Raw genomic sequence first — 27,438 nt, 5'->3', positions numbered from 1 at the left:
TTACTAGCAGCCAGCCGAGCCGCTTGGCTGCAAACAGCACTTGAACCTGGACCAAGACTGTTCAGTCAGGGGTCCCAGGAGTTCCTAGCAATCCCCTCCAGGGTGAGAAGGCTCAGCCCCGCAGAGCACAGTCCCCTCCCGCCATCCTCCTTCAACCTGGGAGCAGCAGGGGTGGCAGGCAGTACTTCCTGACATCAGCCTTGCACAGAAAAAGGAATTGAGAGAAGGGGGAGGGGCATTCCAGCCCAAAACAGCTCCCAGTCCAGTGAGCCAAGACCATGAAATCCAGAGCAGCCCCTGCTAGGCAGCAAGAGGATTTGCTGCTCTCATTTGCACTGGCACTTGGTTCCCGCAGGGCAGTTCAGTGAAGGAGGTCCAGGGAGGCTCCTGAGCTTCATGGCTAGGCTAACTGAGCGTCAAGGCCAGGTTTGGGTTTGACCGCAGGTTTGGCTGCCGTAGACAGAGCTCAAAGCGGGTGGAGGGCACCATCCAGCCCCTGCCTCCCCGTTACCGGGGATCCATGCTGTATTTGTCTAGGCTGTAGTGTGCTGACATGGGCAGAGGGAATGGGGACACTTCCAGCGCACTAGCACAGCGTTCTCCTCAGGCCCGGCTGCACTGAGAAGAATCCCCACATTAGGGATGGAAAAGTCTCCCTGGCACCAACAGGGGGCACTCACCTCAGCTGGGAGGGCGTAGGGACACTGACAGTGCAGGGGGTGGAGTCCCCATGGCTTACAGGTGTGGGACTCGCTGGTGACAGCAGGGGACGCTCTGCCCAAGCCTGGCTCAGGAAACACAGACATCAGGAAAGAACACTCTTTATTTCCCATAAATACAGCAGATTTCGCGCCGGGCGGTTTTTTTAAATCCTTTTCCATGTACAGAATTTGCACCGAAAAAATATATATACAAGTCTGTTCGAGAACCAACAAGATCTGCAAAGAAAATCCATACAAAACCCCTGAAAGAGACCAGAAAAGAAAATAAGACACAGCAGAGCCCCACCTCACAGAGGCCTTCCCTCCCACTCCATGCTCCACCCCCCAAGCAATTCTGGTTCCCCCAAGACAGGAGCACAGCCCCACTGGTTGGCCTCTGACATTTGGATCCAGCCCTCATTCCTGGGCAAGGTCCCTATGCCGGAGCCCTCTTTCCAAAGCATCTCCAGGGAGAGGTTTTACCTATGACATGCAGGTCAGTTGGAAATAGACAGAGCCCTCCCAGCATAGGGCCTGAAACCTGTCTGGGGGTGGGCAGGGGAAGAGGGGTTAGTGCAGCCTGCAAGCTGATCAGCAAGGTGAGGGTGTGGTGGGCAAGGACGCTGCTTGCAGCTCAACTATTAATCCATCCGCTTCCCTCCGTAACAGCATCATGGTCCAGCAGATACCAGTTTTGTGTCACAGTGATTGAACTGCTGGAATCCCTGATGCACGGAGAAAGACCTGCCCCTTATGTCAGTCAGACAGACCAGGAGTTTCCCATCTCCCTCCAAAGAGCCCACTGGAAGCTGTGCTCCCTCATCACTAACCTGCACTGAGTCAGCCCCTCTGGGAACAGTGCCAAGAAATGCCCCCTTTCCTTTCCCCTGTACCAACAAGTGGGGCTCTACCAGCAGGGAAGCAGGGTCCCCCTTTGCATTCCTCAGGCAACTGCCTGCACTCTCCCAGGTGACAAGCGGGGTGCGGGGGGACTCCCCTGCTGGCCCATCCTCACAAGAGGAAGGAAATAAAACCCTCAACCCAAGGAGTTCACATGGCGAGGTGGAAGAAGGGCCTTTAGCTGCTTCTCACCCCAGGCTCCTGCAACAGGTGGCGAGGGGAGCCTGTGGGTTGGAACAGCCTGGCCCAAGCGCAGGGGTGGAGACATGCTTAATACCCGCTCCTTTTCCTCACTGCTGCCCAAAAAGGCCACGCTGCTTTCTTGCTAGTCCTTCTCGCATATGGCATATTGCCCCCCCCGCCCCACCATGCCCCTGACCACTCGCTGCAGTGGGACAGGGTCTGACGGGGCATGACCAGTTCAGAACCCCCTTCCCCTGCTTGAGTCAGCGGCTGGGAGCCAGGATGCAGCCCAGATGCCATGGAACTGAAGAACTCCCTGCTGGCATTACACAGCCTCCATGTCACAGAGCAGCCAGCCTCCCCAGCACAGCTCTGCCCCTGGGCAGGAGCCAAGGACTCTGGGAAACCTGCCCCCAGCAGGGACGGATGCCTGCTCTGCAGTGAAGGGTGGTCAGGGCCCCTCGCCCAGCCCGTTCAGCCTGCTCCACTTGGGTTCTCGGGGTGATCCCATCGCAGGTAGGGAATCATGACGGGGTGGGAAGAGACAACTTGGGGCCCGGCGGCAAATGGGGAGCCCCCAAAGAGTTACCCCCAGAGGTGCCAGAGCAGAGTTTGCTAGGAGTAGGGACTGGATGGGGAGTCTGAAGCAGCTCCAGGGTGGGGAGCAGCAAAGGCCCTATATGAGAAGAGGAAGGAGGATCTCTGGATTCTGCCTCCAGGCCAGGGTTCGTTAGTGTTACTCTCAGCTGATCGCTACGCCTGCTGCTGAAGGGGAAGCGGGGTTAGAAGAGGAGCAAGATGGGAGGCTGGATTACAAGAGCAGGGAAGATGATCAGAGCAGCTTCTTGCTCCATCCCCCACCCCCACCCTGTACTGAGCCGACACCCTCCTCCTCTTGGCTCTGCTCTCATCCGCCGGCCTTCACACGCACTGCTGCTGCCCTGGTCCCCAGAGGCTAGTTCCAGAGTCAACGCGCCAGCCCCAGGGGACTCCAGTCCTGCAGGCATGTGGAGTCCTTGGGATTCGGGAAAAGCACCCTAGCCGTGGCCCTAGAGGCTGCCCCAGGACTCTGGAGGGGGGAACTGGTCCACGTCCCCCATTTCATTGTAGGTTTGCTCCCCCATAGTGAAGGTCAGCTTGTATCGTAGTCTCACTTTCTCCTGGGAAGAGAAGGGAAACACGGTCAGGAGGTGGGGCTGGGGGTGTGGTTTGAGAGACCCACACACAGGAGGGCGGAAGGGGCTCGGGAGAGCTGGCGTGAGCATGGGAATGAGAGAGGGAGCTGCAGGTCAGGGAGAGAGGCGTCAGCACTACCCGGCACAGGGAGACGCTCGCCCCAGGGGGCTGTGTGCAGCAGGCGAGGTGCCCTTACCTTCTGCGGGTTGGCGAGCAGCAGGACTTGGGTGATGGCAGTCGGGTGGACGATGGGGTTAAATGCTGGGAGCTCTGTCCCCGAGGGCGGCTGCAGCTTGACCTTCATCACCTGTGGTGAGAGGCCGGGGGTGTCACCATCCGATACCTCCAGAGGAGGGCGATAGGGCCCAGCAGTCTAAACCCGAGTGTAGACACTGCCCCATGAGGGCAGGCACCCCCACCCGAGCCAGAAACTCCCCAGAGAGCACTCAGTCACTCCCAGCCCTCACTAGTAACCTAGCTGCCCCACAGCCCTCCCTGCCCACTGATCTCAAAGCGCTTTCCAGAGGACGCGACACATCGTCGCCCTGCTTTACAGAGAGAGATGCTGAGGGGAAGTGACTTGCCAAGGTCACCCAACAGGTCAACGGCAGAGCTGGGACTAGAGCCCGGATCTCCTGGCCCTCTTCACTGGATCATGCTTGGCCCCTGGACCAGAGATTTCCATCCACTGGGTGCGGAGGAACATAGCTATTAGCCGTGGGGTGGGGAGAGGAGAAGGAATGAACTCAGCCCCCAGCTTGGAGCCCTCCCCACCCCAAATCTGCCTTCATTGCAGTGTGCAGAAACAGACTGAGGAGCTGGGGTTTGTGCCCACCCACCCCGGAGCAGCCAAGCACCGAGATCACTTGGTTGGTGACCTGTCCAGACTCCTTCCTGAGAGAGATGGGCTGGTTCACTGACTACGAGCAGTGTGTGGACCATTCCCATTGCTGTGGGAGGGGCGGGATGGGGCAGCAGAAACACAGCCTTTGCAGGCTCCCGAGATTGGGTCAGGAGCTGTAAGAACTTCCCCACCCCACCCCCCCAAGGGGATCCAGCCTTCTCCTCCCCCTGTCCTGGGGACGCTACCTTGGGGACAGCAGACTGAAAGACGATGTTGCGGATGGGCAGTGGGGCCGTGCTGAGCATGGAGATCACCACCACCAGCATGTCAGGCCGCTCGGGCAGAGAGTCTCGGGCAAAGTGGAAGAGGACCCGGAAGCCGTGCTGGTCGTAGACCGTCACTGGGAGGATGCTGCCTGCAGGGAGGGGAGGCCAGGGAACAGCATCAGTAGGAGCAGAGAGATGGGCACTGGGCGGAGCCTATTATGCTACACAGATGTGGGATTAATGGAAACCCCCAGACGGGACACCCAACTCCCTGGGCCCTCTCCTACACCCAGTCAGGGGAGGATTCCTTATAACCCTGCTGCCCTCAGCCAGCAGTCCCCTCCCGCTCGCTCACTCACTCGGTTTGATGGACTCCAGAGGCACTGTGATGTTCGCCAGCGAGATCTCCTGGGGGGATGTGGGAGTGGGGAGCCCCAGCGGGGGCGGCATAGCTCCGGCCGGCGTGGGGGTGGTTCTCGGAAGCGTGGCAGGGGCAGGCTGCTCCAAGGGAGGGGGTAGGGGGGCCGAAGGGCTTGAGGAGATGCTCCGGAGCAGGGTGGGGGTGCCGCTGGTGGCAGCCACTGAGGTGCCAGAGCTGGTCTTGTTCTGGAGGTCCCGTAACGTGAGCCGGGGGGGCGGCTGCTTCTCCCTGGCGGTGGAAGAGATAAGGGAGCAGGCCATCGGAACAAGCGCATGGTGCTTGGAAGAGGGCAAAGGAAAGGCTGGCTGATCCCGTCCGTTCCTCACCCCCGACCCTGGCTCTTACCATCGGACTTGCTGCGACTCTGGAGGCAGGGACTGTTGTAACAGAGTCTTCCCCAGCAGGTCCAGGTCATCCAGGCCACTGGTGACAGGGGAAGGGCCCGGGGCGGGTGTTCCTGCCTCTGCTCTACGTGCGGGAGCAGCTGGGATGGAGGGCAGGCTGGGCTCACTGCTATCCTGCAATGACAGCCAGAGGGCACTACAGCAAGGGACACGCCTGGCTCAACAGCCAGCCTGCACCTGGGATTTGTACAACACTGCTCCCCAGCACTCTGGGCCTCTGCCCCACACGCCGCCGTCCGCGTCACACACACGCCGCCCCCTCCGTGGCCCACATGCCGCCGTCCGCGTCACACACACGCCGCCCCCTCCGTGGCCCACACGCCGCCGTCCGCGTCACACACACGCCGCCCCCTCCGTGGCCCACACGCCGCCGTCCGCGTCACACACACGCCGCCCCCTCTGTGGCCCACACGCCGCCGTCTGCGTCACACACACGCCGCCCCCTCCGTGGCCCACACGCCGCCGTCTGCGTCACACACACGCCGCCCCCTCCGTGGCCCACACGCCGCCGTCTGCGTCACACACACGCCGCCCCCCCCCTTTGCCACACATGCCATCATCCCTGTCACATACGCCACACCCCCCTTGTGCACCACACACCACCATCCAATTCACACATGCTGCATCCTGTGTCACACATGCTCCACTTCCTGTGCCCCACACGCCGCCATCCCCATCACACACACACCACCGTCCGCGTCACACATGCTGCACCCCCCTCTGCCCCACACACCGCCATCCGTGTCACACAGGCTGCACTCTCTGTGCCCCACACGCTGCCGTCACCTTCACACCTGCCGCCCCCCCCCCCCCACTGTCCACATCACACCTGCCGCCCCCCCCCCCACCACTGTCCACATCACACCTGCCGCTCCCCCCCCTCTACCCCACACGCCGCTGTCCCCTCTACCCCACACGCCGCTGTCCCCGTCACACATGCCGCACCCCCCTCTGCCAACACACTGCCATCCTGATCACATACGCCACACCTGTGCCCCATACACCGCCATCCACATCACACATGCCACACCCCAGTGCCCCATATACTTCCATCCCCGTCACACATGGGGCTCCCCACTCTGCCCCACGCACACCACTGTCCCCATCACACACGCCACACCCCTGTGCCCCACATGCTGCCATCCCCGTCACACACACTGCTCCCTGGTGCCCCACATGCCGCACTCCCTCTGCCCCACACACTGCCGTCCATGTCACACACGCCACACCCCATTCCCCACACGCCGCCATCCACATCATACATGCTGCCATCCACGTCACACACACCACACCCCCATGCTCCACATGCTGCTGTCCCCGTCACACACGCTGCACACACCTTTTGCCACACACGCCATCATCCCTGTCACATACACCACACCCCCCTTGTGCACCACACACCACCATCCAATTCACACATGCTGCATCCTGTGTCACACATGCCACACTTCCTGTGCCCCACACAGCGCCATCCCCATCTCACACACATGCCGCTCCCCCCCCGCCCCACACACCACTGTCTGTATCACACATGCCGCTCCCCCCCTGCCCCACACACCGCCATCCACATCACGCATGCCGCACCCCCTTCTGCCCTACACACCACTGTCCAGGTCACACACACACACACACACACCGCTCCCCCCTCTGCCCCACACCACTGTCCACTTCACCCATGCTGCTCCCCTCCCTGCCCCACACGCCGCCATCCCTGTCACACATGCCACACCCCAGTGCCCCATATACTTCCATCCCCGTCACACACGGGGCTCCCCACTCTGGCCCACGCACACTGCTGTCCGTGTCACACAAGCCACACCCCCGTACCCCACACGCCGCCGTCCCTGTCACATCCCGCACACAAGCCACACCCCTGTGCCCCACACGCCGCAGTCCCTGTCACACCCCACACACAAGCCACACCCCTGTGCCCCACACGCCGCCGTCCCTGTCACACCCCGCACACATTCCTTCCGTCCCCATCACATATGCAACACCACCATTCCCAGTGCGTATACATCAGTGCCCCATGTAACCATAATGCCTCATCTTGACGGTCTCCTCCTCCCTTTCTCACTAACTACTGCCCCTCTGCTCTAAGGCCATTACCTGGAAACTGTTCCAGCCGCTGCTGTCCACAGCCTGGGGGGACGGGTCATTCAGCCCTGTGAAAACGAAAGAGCCAACGTGAGAATAGAGTCCCGTGGGTAACTGAAGCGGGGGCTAACAGCCCGAGAGGTGGGCAGCTGCCAATCAGAGCTGTGTGGGGTGGAGAAGACATGCATAGATGGAGGGCCAGGAAGAAAGCAAAGTGCCCCTAGTTTCCAGCCCTATCAGGTCTGGTCACTCCCCACTCTCTATCAGCTTCTTTCTCTAGTTCCAGGCTACTCAGTCGCCCTTCAGCACAGAGGGGACAGGCAGGGACCCAAGAGAGCCAATGGCACAAGGTGGCCCCTCGAAAGGAGAGTGCTAATGTCACTTAACGATCCTACCCGCCGAGGCAGACGGAGGACAATCACTAAAGGGAACATCTTCAAAAGTCCCTAAGTGATTTAGGAGCCTATGTCCCATAGCAGCCTCCTTGGGAGCGGCATTCCCTGGGATCTACTCTGCTTCAGCAGCCTGCAGTGTCTGTTGGCAACATATCAGGACAAGGCAGCTCCCCGGGACAACGTCAGCAGCCCCAGCGACAGAGTGCGGGGCCCTGGGGCAGAGATCCCCACCCCTCTGGGTTCGTAACCATTAGCTCCTGTGCTACGTTGTGTTTGCGCTCTAGAGGTTTATTTGTCTCTAGGAAACGAGAGCTGCTTGTGAAGAGCCCAGGTGCTTGCAAGGCATGAAGACTCAGAAGCGAACGGGGGCAGTGCGGAGCAGTAACCTCTCAGCCTGCCAGGACGGGTCTACACTCCCAGCCTGGGTAGACAGATTTGTGCTCGCGGGGCCGAGCTCGGGCGCTAACAGTAGTGGTGTGGATGTTGCCGCTCAGGCTCTCATGCCCACGTGACCCCTGGGTCTGAGCTCGGGGCGCCAGCCTGAGTCTCTGCTGGAGCCACAACGTCCCCACTGCTATTTGCAGTTAGCTCGAGCCCCGCTAGCGCGAGTCTGACTGCCCCGCCCAGGTGGGGCGGCTCGCTGCCAGCTGCAGTGCAGACATACCCCCTTGCCCCCCCAAAACACTCTCAGCCTTTTGCACCAGCAGCTCTCCCTCCTCGAGGCGCTGCTCGCCTCCAAACCACTCAGTAACAGCTGAGCGTTTTCTCCCTCCTCACCGAGAGACATGAGCTCGTCATCCAGCAAGGAGACGGAGCTGGCTGGGTCAGGCACAGGGAGCATGGAGCCACCCGACAGGGTGGGTAAGGCTGGGTAGGAGGGGCCCGGAGCTGGCATGTCCAGTCCCGACAGGTCCAGGAGTGCTGAGGTGCTGCCTGTAGGGAGGACACAGAGGCTTTGACCACTGAGCAGCTGTAAGAGAGAAGTCCTGTCCCCCTCTCCCCCCCCGAATCTTCTCACTCTGCTGGGAGCTGGCTTGGTCACCAATCCACCTTCTTACCCCCGCACCCCTCTCCACTCCCCCTTCTGGCTTCAGCCTCACCCACGGTCTCTGATCTCCCCCTCCCAAAGCACCTCCTGCATGTCGTCTGGCTCATCAAGTGTCTTCCTCATCCCAGCTCCCCAGTTACCCTGCTCCAGGCCCCCGACCGCACCCTTCCACCTCCTCTGGGGCCGCCCGACTGCCACCTCCCCTGGCTGGATATCCCCCTTAACTCCCCTCCCTCCTTGAGGGCTCCTCACCTTGGAGGGGGCCAGCCACAGTCTCTCCATTGATCTCCTCTCCTCTCACGAACTGCTTGTACAGGTTGATCACCTGGGTCAGGTTGTCATTGGCCTGCAGGATTTCCGCTGCAATAGAAGGGGAGGGGGATTTGAAGGCAGAAGAGGAGGTGGGGTGTCAAGTGGCAGCCCAGCCACGTGCCCTGTCCCTCTACAAATTGGGGCAGAGGAGAGGCAGGGAACTGACTCTTTGCTTTGGCAAAGAAATCTTTGTTATTGCAGCCCCGTGACCCAGAGCAATCGCTCATTGCCCAGGTTATCCTCCAATCTGCCACACACCCCTCCACCATTGCACTTTCAATGGCATGTTCTTAAGGGGTGAACGTAAGTTCCCCCGATTCACTGTGTGGTAACGCACCATGCACAGCTGGGCTTCCCCCAGCACGCGCTTGCAGATCAGCCCCCCTCATCCCAGGGGGGTGGCACAGCGGGCAGGGTGGGGACGGGGTGCAGGCTGCCTAGCAATGCAATGTCGGCCACAGCTGAAGGGGAGGTTCACTGGGGCCCGGCGGAAGGGTAAGCGAGGGAGGCCGTGCTGCGCTGGTGGGTGGCTCAGCTTACCTAGCGCCTCGTCATTGTCCTCTGTGTCGCTGGCGAGCCGGAAGAGCATGGGCCTCATGCGCTCGCAGCGCTGGTACAGCTCCTGGGGGAGAGAAAGGGGGCGGAGGTGGGCGGCAGGGAAGCGCTCGGGAGGGGACGGGGAAAGGGAGATGGCAGGAGCTGCAGAGTAAAAACCCACTTCACCCTAGGGCCCCTCTACCTCACCCTGGTGTGAGACACAGAGGGAAGGGACTCTGGGGCAGCCCCCGCCCTCACCTTCATGAGGTCCTCGCTGCTCTCCGTCGTCTCCCCCTTGCTGTAGCTGGTTACCATCTCTGTCAGCAGCTTCACGTTGTTGTTCACCTCCTCGATGGCATTTGTACGCTTGGAGATCTTCTCCATTCGCTTCTGGTCCTGGAGCGGGAGGTGCAGATGGGTGAGGGGGGTCTGACGTCCTCCCTCCCCACAAGTTGGGACTGGGACGGCTACGATAGCGGGCACAGAGCGGCTTCCCCCTTCAAACGACATCTGGAGAGAGCAGGGGTGGGAGGGGCTCCTCTTGGAATGGTTTCAGCTTGGGTGGAGAGATTCTGTTTACACTGGTGACTATCCAGCACTCACTGCATGGCACGGGGGCTGGGATTGCACCAGCAGAGGGCGCCACAGCAGGGTATGTGCTCCAGGAACGCCCTCTGTGCCCATGTCCCATGCTCCCCTCCACCTGACTGGGAAGAGCAGAATTTACTTCCAAATACCAGGGATCTCTCTCCTCACCCCCCTATTGGCCCCTCCCCTGATGTCATGGGAATTGGGATCCCTTGCTTGTCAGGTCAATACGGGGATGCAAGCACACTGGCCATATCCTCCACCCCATCCCAGGACCTCTCTGCATCCTGTGCCAGGCTTCTCCTCCCTGGGGGGTGGGCGGAGGATAAATCATCAGAGCCCCTTCCCTGGTGAGAGCTTGTACGAGGAAATTTACCTCCTGAACCATTTCCTTGATGAGCTTGTTGGCAGCCCGGAGGTCCTCAGAATGGGAGCTTTTCAGCAGGCGAGCCAGCATCTGCAAGAGAGGAAGGCATGTGGACTGGGGCAGAGAAAGCAATTCCAAGCCTGGGTCGCTGGCAGCAGGGGTCACTCGAAAGCAGATGGTTCCCAGACAGACTGTTCTGTTAACCCAGAACTAAGGCTGGGGGATTGCTGGTAAATGGAACTCCCAGGCCCTCAGCACAGGGAAGACCCTGAACGTTTGAGAGTCCAGTTAAAGGGCCATAAATGACTTCAAAGGCGAGCAGCAAAGGGAAACATAACTGGGCTTGTGCCTTTGTTTGTGTGCTTTTTTCTGGTACATACCAAAGAACCTCAAAGGTCAACCAACACGCCACACAAACACATTTTTTTTCCGGCTTGTTTTATTACATTAGAAATTCCGGTCTTGTCTGCCCCGGCAGATGGTATGGGGAGCTGGAGAACGACTTCTCCAGCACAGAGAAAGTGAAACCTGATTAACAGAGAAAAGTGACACCGGACAGAAGGGATTTTCCCTCAGGCCCAGTCTACACACAGTTTTGGTCCTAGTGCAGCTATGCTGGCCGGGGGAGTGTTTTCCTTAGTACCAGGAATGGCAGCCCAACCCCTTAGAGTGGCATTTATACCATGTTAAAGGCTCTTACAGTGGCCTACCTTACTCCCCATCCGATACGAGACTAGCCATACAGGTCAGCACACAGCACAGTTACACTGGTATAACTATGCCCATGCGGGGCGGGGAGTGGGAGCAAGAGTGAGCGAGAGCATGTGTGTGTGTGTGTGTGGTTCAACTTTAACTCTACCAGTATCGTCAAAGTACCACAACTCGTGTGTTTAGCCATGCCCCAGACTCGTTAAAGCATTGCTTTCGTTAATGCCAATGAATAACCCCCTGGGAGTAGACCTCTCTCTGTTAGCTTCCGACCCAGTGCCCTTCCCATAGGGACTCCGAAACCTCCTCGCACACCCATCCACCTCACACTCCCACCCACACTTTGGAGTCATCACCAAGTAGTTGTTCCAACAAGAGGTGACTTTCAGGAAAAGGGAGAAGGCCACTTTTCCAGACGCTTCTCTACAAACACTTTGTGTGATCAACACTGGACCCTCCCGCCAAGTCTTCCGTGCAGGACGCTGCACAGTGAAGAGCTGGGATCCCGGCCTGGCTGCCACTGGAAATGGCTGGACCGCCTTGACTATGGAGTTGCTGCCAGAGGAGCCTGATTCCAGCTCTCCCCGTTTTAAGAGCATCGGCACTGCCAGAGCGGAAGACAGCGGTGGCTTATCCGTCTGGTATCCCAGCTGTGAGGGAGCCAATGCTGGATGGTTCAAGGAAGGGTTAAACAATTGGGCCAGAAGTGTCCTGGGGGGAGGGAGAGGAAGAGTGTCTGCGCTCTGAGCTGCAATCAGTTTATGCCACGTGGCAAGAGGAGCCATCTCCCCGGTAATATTAGGGTGGCTGCTATTCATTCATACGAGTGTCAGTGCTAGGTCATACTAGTCCCCTTGCTATTGCCCTACTCAGTATCCAGTGGCATCAAGTTCAATAGGTCAAACAGCAAGGCTCTCTCTTTCTAAGGGCCCGATTCAGAGCCCACTGACATCCGTGGGAATCTCTCTACTGGTTTCCTTTGGATCACGCCCTAAGCCTGTCCCCTTCCTGAGCACAGCACACAGCAGGCGAACGAGCTCCTGGTCTTGTTGCTGCGCCAGCCAGCCCCACGGGTGGAGATGAGTGAGCACAGATGCAGGAAAGCCAGGCCTTCTGCTCCTCCTCCCACAGAGCCCTCACCTTGGACTTCTCCTCATCATCAAAGATGATATTCTTGGGCCGGGGGGGAGGCAGGGGCAAGGGAGCCTCGTCCGGCAGCTTCGGGTCGCACTTCACGATTCCTGCAGGGGAGAGGAGCAGAGACATCAGCAGGCCCAGCCCTCACCTTACTGGGGCAGTGCTGGAGTTACCAGATGGCTCTTTCTGCTACCCATTCTCCAGGAAGCCCTGCTCTAGGTCTCACACAATGGACATCTTCTTTCCCTCTGGCCGGGCCAATCCAGCTCTGAGTCAGGTTTAGGGGTGGGGGGCATGCTCCACCCACCCCCTGCTCCAGCTGTGCATTGTCTGCAGCACCTCCAAGTCCCCACTAGCAGGAAATCATCCCAGTCATTCCATGCATCACATGTCCTGGTCTGCCATAACCTTATTATTCCTATGGTCCTACCTCTTATGAAGCCACATCTGCTGGGGGCTGGTGAGGAAGAAAGATGTCACATCCCCCTTCACTCCACACACAGGTCAGACCACCAGTGACTCTCCCCCTCTTGTTGGGATTGCTCCCTCCGGCCTCTGAACTGCTCAGCCCATACAGCGGCTAGACCAGGCCCGAGCTCGGAGAAGGCCAGAATCCAGCCTGGACCCAGCTTCTGCCACAGCAGAGGAAGGCCCTTGCCCCAAAGGAGATACCTGGCTCTCACCTTGTTTCTTCAGCATCTGATAGGCCTCTGTGATCTTCACTTCCTGAGGCAGACCCAGTGTCCAGCTGTACATAAGCTCCAGGATTTTCAACTTCACCTTCTCAGGAGTCCGGCTGCCTAGGTACTGAGGGGAGAGGTGGGCAGAGCTGATCCACACACGACCAACCTCTCAGGGAGAAGTGAGATGGCTCCCAACGGACAATGGAAGGGAAGGAGGAAGTGAGTAACGGCCCTTGCAACATGCCCCTTACTGTGGCTGGCCTCCAGCACAGGGGGGCTGGGAGGGTGGGTTAGGGCCTGAGGGCCAGAGTTTATATGAGATCCCAGTCAGTACCAGCCAGTGTGGGGCAGCCCTCAGACACAGTGAGATGAAGCGCCAGTTTAAGTCTCATCTGGCCGGCAGGGGGAAGGTGCATATGGGGAGATTCCTCTGTAGAGAGCAGTTTATAGTGGCCAACAAGAAGCTGCCTTGCTATGTCCCAATGGATCACAGAGGGAGGTAAACTGAGTCCCCCTCCCCCAATACATTCACTCCCAGCAATGGCCTCCTTTGGGAGCACACAGAGAACGTAGATCTGCACAGGTTGGGGGTGGGGGGGTTGGGAAATCCCTACCCCAGCTCCACCTCTCTCTATGTCCTGCACTGGCTCCTCCCAGCCTGACACCCTGCCCTGCCAACGGGGCGCTGGTACCCACCTTGGGCGACACCACCTTGATGAGCTCGTTGAGGAAGCGGAACTTGCCCACCTCGTCGTGGAAGCGCTTGCCGCAGTTCTTCATGCAGGTCTCCAGCACCTGAGAGAGCAGAGGCCAAGTCCCAGTCAGCAGGTGGAGGAGCCAGCTCCCCTTGGCAGGAATGACCCCGCAGAACGAGGGAAAGGGAAAACAGGCCCCACATCCTGGCTCGTGGGGTCAGGGTCACCGGGGAGGGACCCCTGGGTGCCTCTGTTGCTCCCTTCCATTTCATATCACAGGTGCCAGCCTTCTGACTGAGGGGAACAATCTGTCCCCACAAAGGGTGGGTGCAGAGGCAGACATGGTTGCCTGAAACACACAGCAGACCACGGGAGGGGAGAAACAGCTGGTGGGAACGTCCTCTGGGCTCCCTCCCCCACCACAGAGAGACAGACAGTGAACCTCCGTGCTCACGTTAGTGTGTGTGTGTGTGTGTGTGTGTGTGTGTGTGTGTGTGTGTGTGTGTGTGTGTGTGTGTGTGTGTGTGTGTGTGTGTGTGTGTGTGTGTGTCCATCAGAGACACGGAAAACACGGGCGCTCACAGCAGAGGCATTCACAGCACTAGCTCGGACTAGTCTATGAGGGGCCTGATCCAAGGCCCATTTAAGCCGCGCCCACTAATTCCCTCTGGGGTAAGATTCCCCCACTTCACCCATGCGCAGAGCTCTACCAGCCCTCCCTGACACCCTAGGCGCACCAGGGCTTTAGCTGAGCAATACGGGAGAGTCCCCACAGCCCAAAGAGCAAAACAGGGCACCCCCCGCCCTGGCCTTTAATGTGTCTAACCCGTCTGGAGAGCCTCTCCCTTACCGTTAAGGCCTGGATGGCTTCCCATTCCTGCGGAGACTGGATCTTGTGAGCTAAAAGTCGGGTGGCAAGCGGGGGACTGGAAGAGGAAAAAGCACAGTGGTTGTAGGGAGACAGCGTGACCTAAAGGATACAGCTCTGGACTGGGACTCAGGAGACTGGATTAATATCCTCGCTGTGCCACTGGCCTGCTAGGTGACCTTAGGGGAAGTCACTTCCCCAGTCTGTGCCTCAGTTTCCCCATCTGTAAAATGGGGGCAATAATACTGGTTTCCATTGTAAAGCACTTTGAGATCTACTGATGAAAAACCTCTATATAAGGGCTAGGTATTATTATTATTAATGAGAACTGGACCTGCATCTCTCCAGGGTACACAGGTCTTGCTCGTACCACTGGGTATTCACCAAGTCCCAAAGCGCAGGGCCTGGAGCAGTCGCCCTGATTCGCTATACCCAAGGGACGGCTCTGTAGAGAGCACTAGCAAAGTCACTACAAACTAAAATGTCATACAGACAATGACTTGTTTATACTTCTCTATCTACTATACACTGAAATGTAAGTACAACATTTATATTCCAATTAATTTATTTTATAATTACATGGTAAACATGAGAAAGCGAGCAATTATTCAGTAATAGTGGCTGTGACACTTCTGTATTTTTAGGTCTGATTTCGTAAGCAAGTAGTTTTTAAGTGAGGTGTAACTTGTGGGTACCCAAGACAAATCAGACTTCTGAAAGGGGTACAGTCGTCTGGAAAGGTTGAGAGCCACTGTGTTAGGGGGAGGAAAGAGAAGGAGTATACTCACCCTTCTAGCTCCTTATTCAGCTGCTCACAGAAAGCATTGATGCTGTCCCAGTCCAGATCCTTGTTGAGAGGATTCGTAGCCCTGTCTGGATGTGAGAGAGAAGAAAAGAGAGTATCCTGTCAGAATCTCCCACCCAGTGAGCATCAGCCACACAGGTTGTAAGGGTGGGGTGTAATATCAACTCCACCCACTAACTCATGAGTCTGGCCTTTCACAAGCTGCATTAACAGAGGCTCACACTGAGGGGAGAGCAGACCCTCCGCATGCCCCAAAGGGGTCAAAACTGGAACTGAGATGGAAGTTCATGAAATACCATGGCAGGAAGTTTGCAAACATTACCTGCAGGTGAAGTCAAGGTGGGGGAGGGGATCAGAGCCACCTCACAGAGAATCACTGAGGTGTAGAGCTAGAAGGTACCTTGAGAAGTTATCAACTTCAGCCCCCTGCACTGAGACAGGCCCAAGTAAACCTAGACCATCCCCGACACGTGTTTGTTCAGCCTGTTCTTAAACTTCCAAAAGTGGGGATTCCACAACCGCCCTTGGAAGCTTGTTCCAGAGCTTAACTACTCTTCCAGTTAGAAAGTTTTTCCTCATATCGAACCTAAATCTCCCTTGCTACAGATTAAGCCCCATTATTTCTTGTCCTACCTTCAGTGGACATAGAGGACAAGTGGTCACCATCTGCTTTATAACAGCCCTTAATATATTGGAAGACTACTATCAGGTCTCCCCTCAGTCTTCTGTTCTCTAGTAATAAACATGCCCAGGTTTTTTAACCTTTCCTCATAAGTCAGGTTTTCAAAACCTTTTATAATTTTTGTTGCTCTCCTTCCGGGCTATCCAATTGGTCCACATCCCTCCTAAAGTATGGCACCCAAAATTGGACCCAGTACTCCAGTTGAGGCCTCACCTGTCCAGAGTACAGCAGTACAATTACTTCCTGTGTCTAAGGGCTTGCCTACACTTAGTGATGTGTGGTGATCGATGCATCGGCGGTGGATTTAGTGGGTCTAGTGAATAAGAAGCACAAGGGGATTCGATGGGAGAGCATCTCCCTTTGACATAGCGTAGTGGGGACCCTGAGGTACGTAGATCTAAATATGTCAACTTCAGCTACGTTAGTCATGTAACTTAGATCGATCTCCCCCCGTAGTGTAGACAAGGCCTTACATACGACACTCTCGTTCATACACCCCAAATGACATTAGCTCTTTTCACAACTGCATCATGTTGTTGACTCATTCAATCTGTGATCCACTAAAGCCCCCCAGATCCTTTTCAGTAGTGCTACCACCTAGTTTCTCCCTATTTTGTAGTTGTGCACTTGATTTTTTCTTCCTGAGGTACTTTGCACTTGTCTTTACGGAATTTCATCATGCTGGTTTCAGACAAATTCTCTACTTTGCCAAGGTCCTTTTGAATTCTAATCCTGTCCTGCAACATGCTTGGAACCCCTCCCAATTTGGCATAATCCACAAATTTTATAAGCATACTGTCCACTCCATTATCCTTCATTAATAGAGCATAAATGAATGATGGGACTGGATCTGGATCAGAGTGTGGGTGGCAGGTGGAGCTGTGTTGTGGCAGTACCGAGGCCCCAACCAGACATCAAGGCCCCACTGCACTAGGCACTGCACACACAAATATGAAAGGAGAGACCCTGCCCCAAAGAGTTTATAATCTAACTGTATGATTGAGAGACAACAGGTGCACACACCAAAGAAATGGAGGAGCACAAGTTAACATCAACAGGATAACAAACTGTGTATCTGAGCGTGCAGTGGCTTGAGAACAAGCCTAAAAGAGAGGGACACTGACACCCCACAGATCAGACTTGGGGGCGGAACTGGTCACGGCAGGGGTGGGCGCGTTTGGGGGAGTAGGGGCCAGGGGGCGGGGGGGGGGGCAGGCGGCAAGGTGGGCTCTCTGGCCTGGCAGGGGTGGGGGCGATCGGCAGGGGTGGATGGCCTACGGCCCAGCTGATCTGGAACCTGCTATGGAAGCGATCAGAGAGTGGGAGAGGGTTGATCCGGATCACACGGAGGCGCCGACGGAGGGACGCTGAGGGGGGTTGATCCGGATCACACGGAGGCGCCGACGGAGGGACGCTGAGGGGGGTTGATCCGGATCACACGGAGGCGCCGACGGAGGGACGCTGAGGGGGGTTGATCCGGATCCCCGGGAGGCCGGGGCCGCAGGTGTCCGCGCGAAGGCCCCGTTGCCCCCCAGCCCCACTCACTGATCCACGACTCCAACGTGTCCGGCTCCATGGCGGCTCGTGCGGCGCCCGCCGCCCGTTGGCTTAAAAGGGCAACGTCCCTTCCGCCCTCCCGGCCCGGCGGCGCGGAGCCATCGAGATCGGGGAGAACCGTCTAGAGCGCCGCTACGGAGACCATGGAGCTCCCCTCGTCCGCATAGAGCGTCTCAGGAATCACAAAGCCGCGCGGCCTTCCGCTAGAGCGCCGCCGCGTGAACAATAGAGTTGCCACCTCCCCCTAGCGCGTCAGCGCCGGAAACCATAGAGCTCGGAACGGGAAAAGTCCGCCGCGCCACGGGCCAGCAGAAGAGACGAAGCGGAAGAACTGTCTGGAAGCCGTTGCGGTTGTGCCATAGAGACCATGTGGCGGCGCCAGAGCGTCGGGAACAGGACGGCGCCATGGAGCCCAACTTCCAGGAGGGCTTTTGTCCCGGTGGCTGGCTGGCTGCCGGTGATTGGGGCAGGAAGGGCACGGGAGAGGAAGGGGAACTTCCGCCTCGGGGCGCGTGTCCTTTAAAAGGGCGTTGGAGGGGTAGGGGGTGGCGATGTAGGGCCGTGGGTGCCCTTGGTACCGTCCGCCCCAACCCCCTCGGGGAAATGGACTCCTCCTCCTCCTCCTCCTCCCCCCCCCCCCCGGCGCTGCCTTTGCCAGGCGTGGGGGGGCGGCGGCTGCCGGGGAGTTCTGAGCAGGTGAAGAGCAAACCCGCCCCCCCCCCCCCCAGCCCGGGAAGCGGCAGCCTGCGGAACTACCGGCCGCAAGGCGGGTCCGGGTCAAGCGCTGGGGCTGGCTAGTGGAGCCACAGCTGCCGGAGCTCACCCTGAAAGAAGGGGCTGATAGGGCTGCACGTTCTTGTGCTCTGGGGGTCTCGCTGGTCTGTGGCTGCTGGGGGGTGGGGGCCCCCATCACGGCCTGCGGGGAAGGGCCTCGTATCTTCACCGGGATGTTCCTGCTCTTCTTATACATATCCTTCTCCCCCCCCCCACCTTGACTCTTACCCTGTTCTTGGGTCTCAGTGGTGTCATGTGGCAGTGAGTTCCACAGGCTATGGTGGTTTGTCTGGGTGTTAAATAAATTAATCAGTATTTACATTTTCCTTTTGAATGTCCAACATTTTAATTTCAGCGAGTGGCCCCTTGTTCTTGTGTTATAAGACAGGGATGATAGAAGCTTTCAGTCCCATCCACCTTTGCTATGCCATTCATTATTTGATATACTTCTGTCATGTTTCCTTTCTAAGGTGAACATCCTCAAGCTTTTCATTCTCTTTATATGGAATTTGTCCAGGCCTTTGATCATTCTCATCGCTCTTCTCTGAAACCCTTCCAGCTTTGCGCTATCCTTTGTGAGATAAGTTTCAGAGTAGCAGCCGTGTTAGTCCGTATTTGCAAAAAGAAAAGGAGGACTTGTGGCACCTTAGAGACTAACCAATTTATTTGAGCATAAGCTTTCGTGAGCTACATACATCCGATGAAGTGAGCTGTAGCTCACGAAAGCTTATGCTCAAATAAATTGGTTAGTTTCTAAGGTGCCACAAGTCCTCCTTTTCTTTTTGTGAGATAAGGTGCCCAGCACTGCATGCACTATTCAGGGTGAGGTAGACTTATATAAAGGTATCATTATGATTTTTGGTAGTACTTTCCATCCCATTCCTTACTACCCCTGTTAGCTGTTTTTGACCACAGTTATGCATTGGGCAGAAGTTTTCATTGAGTTGTCTGTGATAATGTCCAGTCCCTTTCTTGGGTTAATGAGTGAATTTAGAACCCTGTGAGGTATATTTCCCCTGCAATGTGCAAGTATTTCTCCTGCAATGTGTGCCTTTTAACACCAGAGTTTGTTTGCTCATTCATCTAGCTTGGTTAGCTCTCTGTCTTGACTAACCTAAATAACTTTCCTTACAACAAAGCCCGTTGCCAACTGTCCACAGGGGGACACCATCATAGGGCCTAATCACATCAGCCACGCTATTAGAGGCTCGTTCACCTGCACATCTACCAATGTGAGATATGCCATCATGTGCCAGCAATGCCCCTCTGCCATGTACATTGGCCAAACTGGACGGTCTCTACGTAAAAGAATAAATGGACACAAATTAGACATCAAGAATTATAACATTCGAAAACCAGTCGGAGAACACTTCAATCTCTTTGGTCACTCAATTACAGACCTAAAAGTTGCAATTCTTCCACAAAAAAACTTCGAAAACAGACTCCAACAAGTTTGAGAGTAACAGCCATGTTAGTCTGTATTCGCAAAAAGAAAATGAGTACTTGTGGCACCTTAGAGACTAACCAATTTATTTGAAATAAGCTTTCGTGAGCTACAGCTGTAGCTCACGAAAGCTTATGCACAAATAAATTGGTTAGACTCCAACAAGAGACTGCTGAATTGGAATTAATTTTCAAACAGGATACAATTAAATTAGGCTTGAATAAAGACTGGGAGTGGATGTGTCATTACACAAAGTAAAACTATTTCCCCATGTTTATTCCGCCCCCCCGGTTCCTCACACAGTCTTGTCAACTGCTGGAAATAGCCCACCTGGATTATCACTACAAAAGGTTCCTTCTCTCCACCCCACTCTCCTGCTGGTAATAGCTCACCTTACCTGATCACTCTTGTTACAGTCTGTATGATAACACCCATTGTTTCATGTTATCTGTGTATATAAAATCTCCCCACTGTATTTTCCACTACATGCATCTGATGAAGTGAGCTGTAGCTCACGAAAGCTTATGCTCAAATAAATTTGTTAGTCTCTAAGGTGCCACAAGTACTCCTTTTTGCAGATACAGACTAACACGGCTGCTACTCTGAAACCTAAATAACTTTGTCATCCGCCAGTGTTGCTACCTCACTTCTCACCCCATTTCTAGACCATCAATAAATATATTAAACAATAAAGGACCTAGTACAGAATCTTGAGGTGCCCCACTGTTAACCTTCTGCCATGATGAAAACCAATAATTTAATCCTAATCCTTGCTTTCTGGCTCTTAGCCAGTTTTTTAACCAGGACTATATTTTACCCCTTATCCCATGACTGCTTTGCTTCTTTAGTAACCTCGTGCTGAAGTCTAAATAAATCGACAAGTGGTTCTTCTTTTTTTCACTGCTTTATTAAGAAGAATTCTGGTAGAAATTTTAGAGGCAAGGTATTGGAGGGGTTTGACATCATGTTTGATCCAAAAGGGCAATTCCAACATTTGTTCTCAATGTCTCCCGTTGCTGGTAGGCCAATCTTTTTAGTGATGTGGGCCGCAAGCATAGTTGTTTGGCACTTCCACAGGCAACATACAAAAGCAAAATGGCATCCTCCATGTGGTTTGACCTCACATTTAATGTGCGAGGTCACGCTTTGCAGAGGATGCTATTTTGCTTTACAAAATGGTGACCTCCATACAGCATGATCATGCAGTACAGTGTGTGTGTGTGAGGTCATGCTGCATGGAGGATCCTATCTTGTAGAGCAAAATCATGCGGGGCTGTACAGAATCATCCCATGGGCTGGATTTGGACCACAGGCTGCCAGTTGAACCACTCATAGCTAATGCACCCTCTCCTCTCTCTTGGGCTCAGAAAACATTGTGTGTTACTTATTGCACAGATCTGAAATGATGCAGGTGCAGCTTTAGCATTTCCTTCCTCTGGTTTATTTAAAGTACACACTCCAGGAGCAATGCCAGCTTGGCCACATTGAGCTTGAATATTAAGATATTAGAGTTCACACCATCTGCAGGGCTGTAAAATGACATCTACTGTAATGTATGTGCAAGGGGCTGAGTCACAGATGCTGCTGGAACCTTAAAGGGATACTGACCTGAAATCTAATCAACTTAAAATGAGTTAGCAGTAATTTCAGCTACTAAACTTGCCTGAGTTCCCCTGGAAACTGGCTTTCTGAGGACATTTTTCTATCTCAGTATTTTCCTTCTGTTTCTGTGGAGACACACAAGGAAGTTAAATCCACAACTGATTGAATATAGAGAGGGAAAACTGAAACTGACTGCCCACAAAATGCTGCCAAATGTGTAAAAGAAGCAGAATGAGGGAGACATTCTCCTCTCCTCCCCTTTCCCCTTAACAAAAATTATTTGTAACTATTAAGTATAAAATTTTCAAACTGAGTTTTTTAAGTGGATGGTTTCCCTTTCCCTTTGAATTTTGTGAGGTCTTCAGTCTCACTGCAGTTCTCTTACATTTAATTTACTGTAAAGAGTGAGAGCTCGTTGTAGGAAATGAAGGTTTAAAAATATAAAAACCAGAATGTGAGCTGCTTCCTGTCCTGGTTTACTTTAAAGTGGCTGGATACATCATTAAACAGCATTCCTTTCTCTTTTAATTTGGAATGTACTTTTTCCTCCTTGTTTGAACAGCTGCTGGGAAAAATCCTGGAAAAAAACCAAATCAAATTCAATGTGTCCTTACTGCTTCAATAATCCAGTCTGGCTCTGATTATGAGTGTCAGCAGTGTGCCCTTGTTGCCAAGAAGGCCAATGGCATTTTGGGATGTATAAGTAGGGGCATAGCGAGCAGATCGAGGGACATGATCGTTCCCCTCTATTCGACGTTGGTGAGGCCTCATCTGGAGTACTGTGTCCAGTTTTGGGCTCCACACTTCAAGAAGGATGTGGATAAATTGGAGAGAGTCCAGCGAAGGGCAACAAAAATGATTAGGGGTCTAGAGCACATGACTTATGAGGAGAGGCTGAGGGAGCTGGGATTGTTTAGTCTGCAGAAGAGAAGAATGAGGGGGGATTTGATAGCTGCTTTCAACTACCTGAAAGGGGGTTCCAAAGAGGATGGCTCTAGACTGTTCTCAATGGTAGCAGATGACAGAACGAGGAGTAATGGTATCAAGTTGCAATGGGGGAGGTTTAGATTGGATATTAGGAAAAACTTTTTCACTAAGAGGGTGGTGAAACACTGGAATGCGTTACCTAGGGAGGTGGTAGAATCTCCTTCCTTAGAGGTTTTTAAGGTCAGGCTTGACAAAGCCCTGGCTGGGATGATTTAACTGGGAATTGGTCCTGCTTTGAGCAGGGGGTTGGACTAGATGACCTTCTGGGGTCCCTTCCAACCCTGATATTCTATGATTCTATGATTCTATGACACTTAGTAAGTGCTGGTTGTATTTTCTGGGCTCTTGTGGTCTTGGAGGGAACATTCTCTACACAGTGCCTTTTTAAAAAAATGTCATGCTGGCGAAAGGTGCCAACTTGACGACTTTGGAAAGTAAAGACCTCAGCTTAGTTGTAGAACGGATACTGCACAGTATGGGCTGGGGTACTCTGAGCATCATCTCCGCTCACCAGCATGTTGGGACTTGAAGGACCACCTGTAGCACTAAGAAGAATCCAGTAATCCTACCTGGTCCATTCAGTTATAAAAGTCCAATCCCACAGGCTCCCACAGAGCCAATTTACTCATGTATGGGATTACAGAGGGGTACAGTGATTCCTGTGTAAGTGCCTGCAGAATTGGGCCCACGGGTGTTAGAGAGGGAAATGACCTATTAGGTCACATTTAGTCTGTCTCACCCCACTTTTCTCACATTCTGTCAGGCTGATCTTAAATGCCTCTAGCCACGAAGGAGACTAATCTGCCTTATTGTTAGGAAGTAGTTCCTGGTGTTCAACCTTCATATTTTCTTAATTTTATCCCATTACTCCATTGCACCATTTCTCCCTTATTATGCCCTTCACAGATACCTGACAGCTGCCATATCCTCCCCGCAACTGGGTTCCAGTACATTATACATTAGCTAGTGTAATCTTTCCTTATGAGTCAGTCTTTTGGGCCCCTTATGCCTCTTGTTTCATTTCTGAGGATCTTTTACATCTTTATGGTATCCAGAGTGGAACCTGGTATTCTAGGTACAGTTACATCGGAGCTTCATAGAAAGGGTGTATCCTCTCCCTGCTCCATGAGGTGATGCTTCTGTCTATGCAGCTCAAATTTACTGACACTCTTGGTGCAGGGATCGCATCGGTTCAAGTCCATATCTAATAGGCTGTTGATCGTCTCTAGCTTTAGCATTTTGGCATTACTGCTTTTCTCAAGTGTCTCCCATTAAATACCAGTTTAGATTGTCTCCCTTCCCCGCACCAGATATTGTCAGTTGCATTGTCCTGGATGGATCACTGAACTTCAGCTCCTGTTTCTTGTCGTTCTGAGTCCTGTTGTGTTCTTTTTCTGTCCTCCCTAGGGTTTGCAGCTCCTCCCAATTTAGCAGCATGTGCAAATTGAATTAGAACACTGTCTGGGCCGCCTTCTGGCTCACCAGTGAAGATGCTGGATGAACCCAGACACAGCACCAATATGTATGGCGTCCTACTGAACACCCTCTGTTCCTTCCCGCAAACCTAACACAGGGCCCTTCCTCTGTTTGAAACTATTCCACGTCACACTGATGCTATCCCCATCAATATGCTTCCGTAAAATTAAGAGAGCTTTGGTTTGCTGCTGGGAGCTCATTTGTGCTGCGTTTACCGTGGTGATTTATGCCATGTGGGACATTGTCCTCTGGGATGAAAACCTGACCACCTCCTGTACCTCACTCTACACAGGTGGTTAGGACGGCCATGCCTCTCAGCCAGTGCTCTCCTGGACCAGATTTGAACTGATGATGAGCAGAAAAGCTCCATATTATTACTAACTCCAACCCAGAAAACATTCCCTCTTACAAACTAGTATTATGATGTATAACCATTGGCTTGCGGTTGCTAGCCGGGGATGTCACCACATGCAAACTGGAGCACTTCGTTGTTTGCGCACTAGTAGGAACAGAGAAAATACTTCAGAGTTAGGACTGATAGCGGGAGGCGGGCGCACAGCTTTGAGCCCCTCTGATGCTTTCCATCCAGCAGAGGGCAGTGGTGGGAAGGCAGGAGCAAGGCGATTGAATGTTCGTCAGTTTTGAAAGATCTGTGAAGTTGTGCAGTTGAATCACAGACCCGCAGAATTACATGCACAGTAATCAGAAAGAAAGAGAATGTTTGCGTCTGGGATTTCCTCAGCTGACTCCAGAGATCATGTGGAAGAAAGTTCTAGCAGCCAGGGCTCAGCTGTGGTTTATCTGTGCATCTCCCTGGGAACACATCAGTCCTTCCTCTCCCCCTGCTCCACCACAGGCTCTTTTGGTTTTGAATAGTTGTCTATGTACGATCCAAGCAGTATTGCTTGTCGCCATCTTCTGACACCTCCTACCGAGCATTTGACCACACTGGGTGGTAGATCTTCAGCTGTAGCCTGTAAGGGTGGGTTCTGTTTCACCAGCTAGGTTACTCCTTGATCCGTGGTGCGTTATGCTGTACCACTCACTTTTGCAGACGCTGTACTGCAGTCCCTGTGTTCTCTTCCCATTTGCCTCCTTTAGCTGACTGCAGCAGACAGTTCCTTGATTTCTGGCTGAGTTGCCGCTGCCACTTTCCCTTGAAACAGAGCCAGCAACTCCTCTTCTGACATACCTCTGCCCATGAGTCTTACACAGTCTTCTGGATTTGAAGCCCCACTATTCCCTGACCTCGGCTGTCCCCCACCTCTGGAAGAGTTTTCAATGCTTTTCCCCGTGGAGGGTTGCTATTTAAGAGCCAGCGACCGACTTGAAGGTTTCAGGCTTTTCCCCGTTAGTCTAATAGGAGTTTCTGTCAGCAGCTCCTAGGGGACTGATGTGCAATAAGGAGCATGTTCACAAGCTGTCCAGTCCCTTTTCTTCCACACTGTAAATTCTTAATGCAGCAGGTTCCCTTTTTACTGTAGGATGATGGGTCCCTTGTGATCAGGGAAACCATGCTGCAGTCATGCTAGCATGAGTCTGCTGAGTAGCTAGGGAACTGGACTGGGAATCAGGAGCTGCTACTGTCCTGCTGGGTGACTTTGGGCAAGCCATTTCCCCTCTCTGTGCCTAGATGGGATAATTACACTTACCGCCTTTCTTAAAGTGCTTTCAGATCTCTGGATTGAAAACCTTTTCAGAGTAGTATCCTAGCAGCAGATGGGCCAGAGAGACAGGGAAGCAGAGGAAATGAATGTTATGGGCCTTTGGAGGTGAACATCAGCATCTGCTCTCCCCCTTTCCTGTGCAAACCCTCCCGCCGAGTCATCCGCCCAAGGGGTCCCCTGGTGCCTTTGAAGAATCCCCATCAGTGCCCCTCTTTCTGCCTCTCAGCCACGTACTCTAGGAGAAGATGGTGCATACAGTGGGAAAGAGGACAATTGAATTTGCTCTTGCAGAGGGGCGGGAGTTAGTGAGCTTTACGAAGGATGGAAGACTTTAACATGGCGACAAAGAGATAGTAACAGGCTGAAGAGTACAGCAAGGAGACTTGTTGAAAGCCCAGATCACAGACTCGGCCTGGAGACCGAGGAGCAGGGATGGGTTGTGTTCCTCTAAACCAGAAACGAAACGGGGAGGGTGAAACTCTTGTCAGGTTAAGCGGAGAAGCGCAGGTGTTTACGAGGGCGAAGTGAGCCTCTTTTAAGAGCAGAAATCCTGTGTACAAAGCCAGGCCCGGATCCTGCCAGGGGAGCCTCATTGAAGTTGCTGAAGCACGGAGCAGCTTGCAGGATTGGAGGCCCCAATTGGGACAAATGCTCTGCTGGTGAAGTGCCCACTGCAAATGATGAAGGCAGAGGGAGGCTATTGAAAAGGTGAAATGGATTCTCTGTTAGAAACCAGATGGCTTGAGTCATGGCTTTCATCCCTGCCACTGCCAGAGAGGGGAGGGAGGGGTTGGAGGAGCGGGGGAAGTAGAAGAGAGGTTAAATACATTTCTTTGATTTATTGCTATCCATTTTTACCATAAAGGATGATGGGGGGAGGGTGTGGGGGGGAATTCCCATTGAAAAAGCATATTCCATGAGCAAAGTCTGGCCCTAGCACAGAGTACAACCTCCAAGGTGGAAGTTACGGAGCAGCGTAAGAAAACCAAGTGCAGTGACTCACCAGGGCTGGATGGTAAATACCTCTGCAGGTCGCGGTGGCAATCAAGTGTGAAATAGCAGAGCTACTCTTGGGGATGCTTAGTCCCACAGCCATCTGGGAAGCTTGGAAAGTCAGACCTATGCAGTCTGGCTTTAACATGGAGCTAAGGGACGTCCTAGGAGTTACCGCCTCTAAATGCCCCATTGCTCGAATACGGTCTCAGCTGTGCATCTGATACAGGGCGAGTTTGAGTTTGACTGGCAGTCCTCGGCCCCAGCTGAAAATCCCATACCTGCTATCCTGCCCGAGGCTCCCTGAGAAACTTCAGGCCTGGCCTAAGTCAGGACTGGGAAGCAGCTGGAGGAGGCTCTTCCATTGCTGCCGGCACTATCTATCCTGGCTACACTAGAGCCTCACCCCCTTGCATTTGCCACATGCTGCCAGCTGCAGCCCCGGCTGCCTGCTGTTAAGGGACAGCGGGGGTGTGGCTGCTGGCTGAAGAGGAAGCAGCCCAGCAGCTGGGGGATGCAAGAGAGCTGGGTGTGGGGCACAAAAAAAAGAGGCAGAGAATCCTTAAAGGAGGAGAGACCTGAAATGTACCTGCATAGGTGCATGCTTCTCTCCAGGTGGGGTTCGGTGGCCCGCAGCTTCCTGCCTTTGGAGAACTGTTGTGGGCCGTATTAATGCTAGACCCCCTCCACCCCCCAGCCAGGACTTTGAGTGAATCTCCCGCGGAGGCCTTCTGGGGCAGCTGTAGTTTGTGTGTCCATGTGCGTGGTGTTTCCTGCGTAGGCTCTCCGGCAGCTGGCCCAATCAGAACTAGAAGCCCTTTGTATTTCCCAGCAAGCAAGCTGCTATTCCTTCAGCTGCTCCCAGGGGAGCTGTGACATGGGGGTGTCTATTCCTACCTGCCCTAGCAACCCCCAAAAAGGGTCACTGTGTGAGCGGGGGTAGGTGAATAATTGTTGTGTCTAGTGTGAGTGTGCGGGTGCTGGGTGGTGTTGGTGGTCCATGATTTACAGGAGGTCGCACTAGATGATCTGGTGGTCCCTTCTGGCCTTAAGCCCTATGACGCTGTGAGTAGTGGGGTGCCCCCCGTGAGTTGGGGGTGGGGGTGAGAGTGATGGAATCT

At 54.2% G+C, this 27,438-nt stretch overlaps 1 protein-coding gene across 4 annotated transcripts; it reads right to left on the bottom strand.

Moving 5' to 3' along the window:
- Window positions 1-805: 805 nt before the first annotated feature.
- GGA1 (golgi associated, gamma adaptin ear containing, ARF binding protein 1) lies at window positions 806-19,564 on the bottom strand. 4 transcript variants are annotated; one of them, XM_037881126.2, is made up of 17 exons: window positions 17,363-19,564; window positions 15,119-15,203; window positions 14,313-14,388; window positions 13,464-13,562; window positions 12,768-12,891; window positions 12,088-12,188; window positions 10,249-10,329; window positions 9,543-9,794; window positions 9,288-9,369; window positions 8,688-8,795; window positions 8,165-8,320; window positions 7,005-7,060; window positions 4,837-5,009; window positions 4,430-4,719; window positions 4,050-4,219; window positions 3,157-3,267; window positions 806-2,944 (listed from the first exon to the last, which is right to left on the bottom strand). In XM_037881126.2, exons 1-17 carry the CDS (start codon window positions 17,391-17,393, stop codon window positions 2,834-2,836), a joined length of 2,106 nt encoding a protein of 701 aa, XP_037737054.1. In that variant the 5' UTR covers window positions 17,394-19,564; the 3' UTR covers window positions 806-2,833. The 4 variants fall into 4 exon arrangements, with proteins under 4 accessions (XP_037737054.1, XP_037737059.1, XP_037737067.1 ...); XM_037881131.2 differs by having other exon boundaries at window positions 9,543-9,680; XM_037881139.2 differs by lacking the exon at window positions 8,165-8,320.
- Window positions 19,565-27,438: the final 7,874 nt, after the last annotated feature.

This window comes from Chelonia mydas, chromosome 1, assembly GCF_015237465.2.
Source record: "Chelonia mydas isolate rCheMyd1 chromosome 1, rCheMyd1.pri.v2, whole genome shotgun sequence".
Taxonomy (NCBI): domain Eukaryota; kingdom Metazoa; phylum Chordata; order Testudines; family Cheloniidae; genus Chelonia; species Chelonia mydas.
Note: the sequence above shows the minus strand (reverse complement) of the source record. Positions and strands in the feature narration are given on the sequence as shown.

What these genes read in the sequence shown, in the direction of transcription:
- GGA1 (XM_037881126.2), bottom strand. Translation starts at nt 17,393, where the DNA reads ATGGAGCCGGACACGTTGGAGTCGTGGATCA. An exon ending in ATGATGAGGAGAAGTCCAAG is followed by an intron (nt 10,330 to 12,087) that starts GTGAGGGCTCTG and finishes CCTCTCTTGCAG; the next exon opens with ATGCTGGCTCGCCTGCTGAA. An exon ending in TTCAGTCTGCTGTCCCCAAG is followed by an intron (nt 3,268 to 4,049) that starts GTAGCGTCCCCA and finishes CTCTCACCACAG; the next exon opens with GTGATGAAGGTCAAGCTGCA.